This window comes from Mytilus edulis, chromosome 14 (assembly GCF_963676685.1).
Source record: "Mytilus edulis chromosome 14, xbMytEdul2.2, whole genome shotgun sequence".
Taxonomy (NCBI): Eukaryota; Metazoa; Mollusca; class Bivalvia; order Mytilida; family Mytilidae; genus Mytilus; species Mytilus edulis.
In genome coordinates, this window is record NC_092357.1 from 15,343,996 (window position 1) to 15,355,391 (window position 11,396).

Sequence of the window (11,396 nt, forward strand, 5' to 3'; positions counted from 1 at the left end):
TGGAGTTCAAAAATAAAGAGTTTCAAATGTAAAATGAAATTAAAGTGTTCCAGAGTTAGTCTTAAAAGTTATGTAAATTTGCTTCGCGTTGTGTATTTACGGTAGTAAAACTTGCACCAAAAAAGGGGTGACTAACTCTGCATCGAAGTGGTGGCTAACTCTTAACTCGAGTGGACTGATACAGTCCGGCGAGTATTAGGAGGCCTGTGCAAGGCCGACTCCGGCTGATTATCAAATGATATTCTAAACTTGTCATTAATCAGGCTAACTTTAACAGAAAAGGTACTGAAGAAAAGTTGAATAAATGAATATTCTTAAAACATTATAAAAACATCAAAAGTTAAATACTAAAACAGTTAAATTAACATTCTTTAATTTTATCCTACTATATTTAAATCAAATTTAACTTAAAATAAACATTTAAATACTAAATAATTAATCTGTCCAAATTAAGGGGAATTAACCTAGACACACCAAGGCACATCTATTACATTTCCCCCCCCCCCCCCCCCCCTTAGGACAAATATTAAAGAAATTAATATTTGGGAAAAGAACTATTTAAAATAGATGTTGTAAAAAAACAATAAACAATATAAATCAATGCAAATAAAATGTCAATAAATGTCACAAAAATGTCAAATAATCACACGGTCCAACCATAGGAAAAGTTCCACACAGTATAAACGTCCAAGAATAGGCGGTAAACACAAATTATAAAGTATGGTCCATAGAATATAAATGTAAACGGACACAGTTATACAGCATTCAATAAAACACAGTTCTAGATTCAAACGGAAACTGAATGTTAATACGAATAATCTGCATGGTCCAAGTTGTACCAGGTATAGGCCACCAATTGTTGTTCTCACGAAAACACTTTTAACATGTGTTTTCGGGTTCTAAAAATCCATCGTTGTACCAGGTTAAGTCCACCACTGTAGATCTCACAGAATCACGTTAAACTTGTAATTCCGGGTTCAAGATGTTCAAACGTTGTACCAAAAGTAAGAAAGGTGTTCTCGATACAAGAACTGCTTACTATATCAGCTGGTTGTCTTCACACATAAACTAACTGCCACTCTATAGATTTCTGCCATGATTTACAAAAGTCACAAAAGGAAAACCATAACCAAACTAAACAAAAAAACAATAAAACTTGTTCAGAAAGGTTAAAAATCCTAATAAATGAGCAAACTCATAGATAAACCTGTTCAAACAAGAAACTTAGCCACAAACTGAACAAACCAACTTCTAAAGAAAACACAATCTAATCAAACAATGTTTTTGAGGGTGGTTTCGATAGCAAAACCGGCTCATTGACGTGATTAAGAAAACAACAAATCCAATGAAAACTTTTAAACCATACCTACTAACCAATATAAACTGACAAAATAAGTAAAATACTAAATATACAAATTAAAACTCATTAAACATACTATATGAAAACTTTAACTGGCTTATCCTTCAAACAAGAAAATTCAACCACACTAGAAATCAAATAATCAAATAAACAACTATGTAAATCAGATGGAAATAAACTTTGAACTCTGTTGACAACTTTGCATGATTTTTTCACTTTCTTATGAACTGAAGTAGAAAATGGTTTGTCTGGTTCAACAACATGAACAGAATTGACACTTTTACAAACTTTATTGGAACAATTAGCTCTGATATGTCCAACTACTAAACAATTAAAACATTTTTTAACTTTAATCTTCATATAAACCAGCTTTTTAAGAACTTTGACAATTTGATCAAAACCAGACTTCAAACAACTCAAATCTCAGTTTTCTTCACTTTCCTTAATTTCACATTCAACAGGTTCAACTGTCAAATTAAAAGACTCAAACTCTATAGCCAAAAATATAGCATCGTCAAAAGTTGCAGGATGCTTAAAATGGACAAACTTTCCCATTTCCTTCTCTAATTTGCCAATAAAAAGATCCATAAAATAAGTTTCCATACTGCGAAAATTATCTGGATATGCACGATGACAGAAAAGTTTGTATCTATGTCCAAAATCAAACACAGATTCATCTGGCAAAAATACAACTTTTCAGTTGAAATTTATAAAAACGTATCCTTTCCTTAGGATTAAAACGTTACAATAATAAATTTTCAAAAAATTGTAGCTTTGCAACTAAACAGGAGTAAGAAGACGTAAAATGGTGTGTGATTCTTCTCTTAAATTTATAACTAACTGAAGAGCCGTTTCAGAAAAATTCCAGTTATTCCACAGACTAACTGCTTCAAATTGAATAAAATAATCTTGTACATCAGCACTAACACCGTCAAAAGTACACGGTTTCTGTTGAAACTTTATCATTTTGAAAATCAAAAATGTAAACAATATCAAAAATAAATGCAATAAAAATATTCAGAACAAAACTGAGGGATCAGGTATCCTGGTCACGGCACCATTTGTAACGGAAGGGGTCGGTGACGACACCTCCCGGGACGTGTAGTGGCCAGTACTTCGCCCCTTATTCGACCATCGGGATACCTGATATCAGATTATGGCTTAACAACAGACAATAAATCAAATGAAGCTATATTTTATTCACAAATGTACAATAATTGCATGAATTTAAACAAAGTCGGATAAACAAGAGTCAGAAAACTTCTTAAATGGAGTTCAAAAATAAAGAGTTTCAAATGTAAAATGAAATTAAAGTGTTCCAGAGTTAGTCTTAAAAGTTATGTAAATTTGCTTCGCGTTGTGTATTTAAGGTAGTAAAACTTGCACCAAAAAAGGGGTGACTAACTCTGCACCGAAGTGGTGGCTTAATCTTAACTCGAGTGGACTGATACAGTCCGGCGAGTATTTGGAGGCATGTGCAAGGCCGACTCCGACTGATTATCAAATGATATTCTAAACTTGTCATTAATCAGGCTAACTTTAACAGAAAAGGTACTGAAGAAAAGTTGAATAAATGAATATTCTTAAAACATTACAAAAACATCAAAAGTTAAATACTAAAACAGTTAAATTAACATTCTTTACTTTTATCCTACTATATTTAAATCAAATTTAACTTAAAATAAACATTTAAATACTAAATAATTAATCTGTCCAAATTAAGGGGAATTAACTTAGACACATCAAGGCACATCTATTACAGATATAACAAAAAATTAGACTTAACAGTAAAAGTAATAATAATAAATAAAATAATAGTGTGGTTCAAAGTATGACGGGATACATAAATACAGAGTCACGTCAAATGTATATCATAAAAAACAGACTTAACAGTAAAAGTAATGTGATTAATAAATAAAATAATTTTGTCATTTTAAGTATGACAATATACATAGGTACAGAGTCACATCATAAAATAATTTTGTCGTTCAAAGTATGATGGGATACATAAGCACAGAGTTACGTCAAATGGATATCTCAAAAAACAGACTTAACAGTAAAAGTAATATTAATAGCGACACAGATCTAGAATGTTGAGTACTGGGCAAGTGATATCTTCTGGGCGAAAAAGTAAGGGTGCAAAAAAATGCATATGAGTAGTTTTACATTGTTACACAGACTTTTATGAAAACTTAGATTACGTTTTAGCCCTCTGATTTTCTTAGATTTCTCTATCTTTTTATGTATCGGGTTGACATTGCTTTTCAGCAGCATTTTATTCGATATTATATTATCTTTTTATAGAAGTTCCTTTTCTTACATTACCAACCATGAACTATAATGTAGAATACGGAGATGAAGTGACACTTAAATGTTTTGTTAATTCAAGTGTTAAATTACAAAAAATTTACTGGGAAAAGTCTTCAAATGGATTAATAAAAACAGTTAACCAAGGAGACAAGGGCACAAGAGGAGTTTCGTTTTCCAATCCCTCTCTGACTATAGTAAAGGTTACACTTGCTGACATTGGCGAGTATACATGTATTGCTAGTAATGCAGTCGGCACTGTCAGGAGTGATAAAATTAGTCTGACAACTAAATCAGGTAGTCTTGATTATTTTCATAATTAGATAAGAGATGTAATAAGGATATTTTTTATTTACTCAATGACATAAACCTATTACTTGTTATTCTTATTACGAAAATATTGCACACTGTAAAGTCATTTATCATTATGAAATATATTAATCGACACATTAAGGTACTTCAGCTGTGTATTATGGGTACCAAAATGATAATTCATTTGTATCAAACGAACAGATTTCAAAAATAGAGCAACTTCGATTAAAAAAGACAATAAAGAAAGGAATCAATAACCTAAACATAATTAGTTAACAAACATACGCACACAAATAAAGAGAATATATATGATAAACATGATACATAACTTTTAGAGAAATCAACGGTTTTTCGATATTCGAATCCCATAATTTCCAATTTGACTTTACAAATCAAGCTATAAAAAAGACTGTGTGCGTCGGATGATAAACATCTCATAATATGCTAGCATACTCACAAAGTGAAGCTTAATTCGGTTAACATTTCCAGGGAATAAGACACAATTGGACAACTTGCATGTCAAATAACTATTCAAGTATTTAAAGAACAAAGAGGAGGAACAGGTTCCTTTTTAGTTGCTAAATACAGGTGTAAATCATTATACTTATTATTTAGTATTTTTTCCCATTTATTTCCTTATAAACTTATCGGAGCGTTTGTGTGTGTACTTGTCTTTTTTATATGTACATGCTTGTTCTTAAGATATCTTTGATATGAATTATTGGCACTGGGTATGTTACTCCCAAGAAAAACAAAAAGAGCAGTTTACAGCTATGATATGAATTGACAATTTAGTTCCACAATATATCATCCATATTTAGTCATTTATAGCAAATATAGTCTTCTATGTGTAACGGACGAGTTGATAATAATGATATGACCCATATTTCAGGTCTGCCACTAGTGACTGTTGGCACTATCGCTTATAATGTTATTTATGGAAACAGAATAACATTACAGTGTTCAGTCATCAGTGATCCTGCGGCCTATCTAATATATTGGCAAAAAGAAGTAAAAGGAGTTTTCTCCACACTGAGTCGGAACGCTTTTGGTACAAATGGAATGACTCCAAATAATCCATCACTTACAATAGAATCTGCAACACTGTTTGACTCCGGAGCTTATCTTTGTTCGGCTGTTAATACAGTTGGAATCAGTTCAAGTGAATGGATCACAGTATCAGTCACTGGAGGTGCAGTTATAACATTTTAGTTCATTTCTAAAATATTAAGTAACAATAAATATTACAATTATGATCTCTGGGCAGACTGTTTGACCTATCATGTATATGGCCACAAACAATCAACACAATTAATGTTTGATTTCTAGTATTCGTGTCTGCTACAGTTTAGTTACCAAATAATCCGAATAATATGTCACAAATAAGTCATACTGTTTTATCATTGTTTCGTATCCTTTCTTTTTTTTTTGTTATAATAATAAGATACTCTTAAAACCATTTACAACTATATTCAGCTTTTGTTTGATTTTTGCTTTTAAATATGCGCAATTTGTAAATGTATAACACTTGTAGGATGCTTTGACATGTACTTGTTTTTTTGTAGCTTTACCTGTGGTGACAACTGATTTACCAACTTATTTTGTTAAATATGGGAAGAATATTACTTTACCTTGTTCAGTGCTATCTACTCCTATTCAAAGTAATGTATACTGGGAGAAAACTGTCGACGATAGAGATACCTTTATTTATAGTGGAACAACGGGAACACGTGGTATCAGTCTGAGTAGTCCATCATTAACAATTGATTCAGTTGTCGAAACAGACAATGGAAATTATACATGCATAGCCATTAATTCTCTTGGGATCACACAAAGCATGACGTCATCGTTAACTGTTCTTGGTGGTATGTTTCATATTTTTACACTAAAATCAAATTTTAGACGTCAGATCGTTTTACAACTTAGCTCATATGTTAAAGAATTAGTGAATCATATAATTGTTTGGCAATACGTTTTATTGATTGACACAATTCCTCTTGGAACTTTAATTTCATGGTTCGGCCAAAGTCTGCATATACGAATAAAGAATAAAGAAAGTGTTAACTTCAATGAACATGAAAACTCATTGCTATACAATACGAACAAAATCCAAACACAAAAAATGTATCAAAAACACAACAATGAATCTACAGTGTGTACATTAATGTTTACTTTTTGACTCAAATTAAATATAACCATCTTGATAATCTCTGATACTATTTTTCTTATAGGTTGTAGGAACGTAATCAATTCGACTTCACGCTGCATATTTGTGAGATGATCATCAATGTCCAAAACACCCTGATTTTATCTACGCTACGTTTCATAATATCTGGTTTTCAATATGCTATAACGTAAATCATCAATGTTGAATTTTCAAACTAATTTGTTTTAGTTAACTCTCGTTTCAACAGTTTGGTAAGAGCGCCACTGACGAGTCTTATGTATACTAAGTTAGGTTCTGGTGTACTTATGTATGTGTTTTTTTTTATCGTTTACCTATAATTTAATCTGTTAATTTTAGTAACGATATTTAATATTCAAGCTAATCACATTGATCTGTCTTTTTTATCTGCAGAGTCTCCAGAAGTGTCTGTAAATCTAGAAAACTATACAGTTAATGCTGGTTCGTCTGTGCTTCTTCAATGTGATATACAATCAAATATGCCTTACCATCACATTTATTGGGAACGAAATATAAATGGAACTAGAACAATTCTTCTCCCTGGAATGATAGGTATTAGTGGTGTAACACTGGTAAATCCATTCCTCGGGGTTGATGAGGTGGATTTATCAATGGCAGGAGAATATACCTGTTACGCTGTGAACAAAGTGGGAACAGGACACAGTCGTCCAATTGAACTGATAGGTAAATAGCAACCTGAAATAGATTTGATGACGATGTGTGGTCTTGAAAAAGAATACCATATCAAAGCGTATAAAATAATTGCTTTAACAAGTGTCTCAAACAAAATTATCATTAACTTGCAATTGATAATGTTTATTATTTTGTTTTTTTCATCTGATGATGGTAATGTTTATTATTCCTTCTATTGCATGTTGACAATATTTAATAAAAAAAAGAATATCTTGTACTACGATGATGTTTCAGTAACAATAAGTAATATAGATTGGTTTACACGTAAATTCAATGTATCTTCGAATTATTCATTTGCAGAGTTTACTTGCGAAAATATTAAAACAAAAGATGATTTCAAGTTAAAAAAAAAAATAACTATCGTGACCTTGATTTTCTCTTCCTAATCGATTTACGATAATTGACCATTAAATAAAATTGAAAATGGAAATGGGTAATGTGTCAAAGAGACAACAATCCGACGCAGATAACAGCCGAAGGCCATCAATGGGTCTTCAATGCAGAGTGGAATCCTTCAGTTGGCCCCTAAACAAAAATGTATACTAGTTCAGTGATAATAGACGTCATACTAAACTCCGAATTATACACAAAAAAACTAAAATTAAAAATCATACAAGACTAACAAAAGTATGCCGTAGTTCACCCTTTTGTATTCTAATTATCATTTCAAGATCCTTTTTGACCTAAAAAAAAAGGGGGGGGACGAAACGTACCAGAGGGACAATAAATAATATATTCCGTTACTAAATGTTATATTACCTATTTATTGCTATTTGCTTTATATTATCGACTCAGACAAGGCATACAAGGTGTATCTCTATTTTCTGTCCACATTATAATATTATATACATACAGTATGCAATAAGCACGGTCAAAAAAATATTAAATTGCTAATCATTTATAATCTGCTAATATCTTAAAAGCCATTGATGTTGTCTCCAATTGTGTTTTACTAGTTTCGTTGGATTTGGCCCAGTGTTGTCAGATTTAGAATTAAAATACTTGAATTGTTGTGTTACCCCTACTGTGACTTAGAGTTAAATGTTGGAACTGGAATAAGTCGATGCTTTTTAGTGTATCTCGGGGGAATGCTACTTTTGTATTGACATCATTGATAATGTACTATAGTCATAATTATAAATTAACTGGTTTCAAAAATACGAATTCGATTTTCGACCCCAAGAAGATCAATTATGCTGTATTGGTCTCAATGCTTCGTACATTCCTACTTTATTTAGTCGTTTTTTATTCGTACGTCAATGATGCGTCTTTGAAGAAGTGTCTGACGTACAAAATTTCAATTATGGTATCTGTGATGAATTTCTTTAAAGATCTTTTCCTAAAGGATACCAAGGAGACCAAATTACTTTTGCGTCGCAGTCTAAATGATGAGACCACTGTACATTGATAATATAGTATATAAGTACATGTATATTCTTTGATCAAATACAATTAACCCCTTCAGATTCATTATTTTGCTCAAGCCTAATAAATCATCACTTTAGTGTCTTTTATCATCGACATAACCGCAACATGGCATGTTTTTATGAGTTTAATACACTATGAAAAATAATTAAACTTTACAAACACTATGTTTGGTCTATGTGATGAACATATTTCAGAGTAAGCAGTAATAAATATGAAATTTCTAATTCTAGTTACACCTACTGATAACTATACCGACAGCCCTGATTATTCGGACGGGTCTCACTCACAGAGTTTTTTAGGTTGGTATGAATGATATGAAGCCTATTAATAAAATCTTAGATCAGTTTTGTTCATTTCTTTTATTAATTTTTAACATTTTTGAATTTCTAATCAATGTTCTTAAAAACTGGTATATTTGATTAGTTCTAACAGAAGTTAACAAGATCCTGGTGAAACGACCAAATATATCAGACTGAATATCGTCTGTTTATAAAAACACTTCACAGAAAATATTTCAAAAACGGAGTGTGTGCACGTGCTCTGAAGGGTCAACTATATCTTCTAGTATTGGTTTCTTATGTTAAAATCTGTATATGCATTATAATAAAGCTTCATGTAATTTTTAAGATTGATGAAAGTTTAGACATTTTCAAAGTATAAATAACTTTGAAAATAGAGGCGGAAATGCCAAATGGAAATTCAAATTTTATTAGACAAAGACATTGTTTAGCCTTTGAAATAATCCTACGAACAAGGTTGATTTTTACAAAAGTAAACACTTATGAAGTGTGCGCAAGAAAATTGAAAAAGCCTACCACTGTTTGTGTCTTGACCAAGTCAATCTATTTGAAATCTCTTCATTGCATGCTTTCTTTCTCGAAAATGTTGATGTTGGTGATTGCTATGCTTGTTTGTATCGTCCAACAGCTAGTTCCCTTAATTTTTTGTAAGGTACAGTGATTTGATTTGATAAAATCTTTGATGTAAGCTATGAGATAAACTATATATCAATGAAATTATTTTCAGTAATACTGAGTACTACCATTGGTGTATGTGTTGCAGTATGTATTGTAATATTGGTGATTTGTTTCCGGAAACAACTTCTAAACAGACGTAAGTAAAAACAATTGACTAAATGTATCTCCTATTTGAATCAATTTTCGGTATTGAAAGAATATATAAAAATCTCATAGTAACGTTTAATACTGACATTATGAAGGATACATTTGGAATAGAATAATGCAATTCTTAGAATTTTATCGATCCACTATGAAGTACAATCATACCTCAAATAATAGTCATTGATTTTGATTGGCTGATATTAAAGTTTGCCTATAGGATTGTCAAATTTAAGACATCGAGAGTATCACATTTTTTTTTATCTTAGTTGACGAAATGTATTTGTATGTTTATCCCATCATGATCGATTATGAGTAAAGTGAGCTACCGCTGTCTGTGTCAATATTCACACAAGCTTGGCGTTACACATAAAAATGCTTTCGATAATATTACCTCTACTAGCAGGGTATTTTTATGCACATGATAAATTCAGTATACATACATGTAGCACTAGCCTAAAATATAACAAAAGCGGAAATAATAAATTGATAAACTCATTCTAATATTTTATTATTTATTAATTGTTTGTTTGTTTTAGTGCTGTAATATTTAAAAGAAACGATATTTGGTTTAATCGTAGATCTTTCCATTCTGTTTTAACTATGAAAGGAAAAAACATAAATTCATAATTCATTTTATATAAAATACACATTAATTCTATATATGCATTCATCTATTTAAGTTTTACACAGAAACGAACAATCCTTCGGAAACACTCGATCTGATTGATCATGACAACGAAGAACATGAATAATTAAAATAACAATTTTCAGGATAAAAGCATAGTACTGGTGTTCAATTGCTGTGTGATATAGATAAAATTTGTTTGCTACTTCATAATAAGATGTGCTTTCTTTTATTTTGTATTGTATTGGACGTTGCATATCCATTGTATTTTAGCAATCAATATTAGAGTGAATGATGTAATCATGACTGTTATAAATGCAGTATAAATACTGTGAGCATGCTTTCAGTTACTGCAAGCATTTATTGATACTATATATTATGATTTTTTTATCTACGCGTGTGGTGTGTTTTCTATGTTTATTTTGTGTTTGCCAAAATCGAGATGTCAATGAGGAAGGCTGAGGTCCATGTGCCAGATTTGTTTAAGAGATATAAATTCAAAATGTTCTATACAAGGTTTTGAAATTTTGCTGTTTGGTTGATGTCTCATTGATAGCTCGCGTCTCAATTTACATACTTTAATAAAAATGTGACTTGAAGTGTATTTGCAGCAACCACATGGTTTGTATTTATCATTTTTATGTTGATGAAAGTTTATGTTATGTTACTTTTAGTTATATGAAACGTAATTTTTTGGAACAAATAATACGTAATGGAAATTAATGAACAATGCAATGAATGTACATGTCCTAACCAAAGTTACTTGTGCACTATGTTTTAAATATTACGAATCAATAACGTGTAATCGATATGAATACCACTTTTTTAGTTATCGTTATTGTTGTCTTTTATCCCTGATTTTTGATAAATTTTATCATTGACTTTAGAAAATAAAATATAATTTGGTGCTTAATACGAATCAATTTCAAAAACCAAACAACAAAACAAGCTTTGAAATTGGGAACAAAAAATATTACAAAAAGTAATTATATTTTTTTTATTATTACATTTCAGTTTAGCAATTTGAACTCCATGATTAATTTTTGAATATTCCTATGAAAAAGAAGATGTAGTATGATTGCCAAGGAGACAACTCTGTACAAGAGACCAAAAATAACAGAGAACTTAACAACTATAGGTCCCCGTACAGCTTTCAACAATGAGCAAAGTCCATACCGCACAGTCGGCTAGAAAGGGAACCGAAATGACAAATGTAAAACAATCCAAACGAGAAAACTAACGGCCTAATTAATGTACAAAAAATGAACGAAAAACAAATGTGTAACACATAAACAACCGATATGTCTTTGTCAAACTAGTATCAACTCTTGGGCAATGTCGTTCGTATAAACCATTTATACCATT

General features: G+C 30.9%; 1 protein-coding gene across 1 annotated transcript in view; it reads left to right on the top strand.

Moving 5' to 3' along the window:
* The window catches only part of LOC139503823 (immunoglobulin superfamily member 10-like), a 21,394-nt gene extending 10,536 nt beyond the window's left edge, over nucleotides 1-10,858 (top strand). The window contains exons 6-12 of the mRNA XM_071293755.1: nucleotides 3,665-3,964; nucleotides 4,872-5,171; nucleotides 5,545-5,844; nucleotides 6,558-6,848; nucleotides 8,516-8,584; nucleotides 9,312-9,398; nucleotides 10,087-10,858. Of these exons, the coding sequence (XP_071149856.1) occupies nucleotides 3,665-3,964; nucleotides 4,872-5,171; nucleotides 5,545-5,844; nucleotides 6,558-6,848; nucleotides 8,516-8,584; nucleotides 9,312-9,398; nucleotides 10,087-10,133 (1,394 nt within the window). The 3' untranslated portion in view covers nucleotides 10,134-10,858. The remainder of the gene's footprint in view (nucleotides 1-3,664; nucleotides 3,965-4,871; nucleotides 5,172-5,544; nucleotides 5,845-6,557; nucleotides 6,849-8,515; nucleotides 8,585-9,311; nucleotides 9,399-10,086) is intronic.
* The last annotated feature ends 538 nt before the right edge of the window (nucleotides 10,859-11,396 follow it).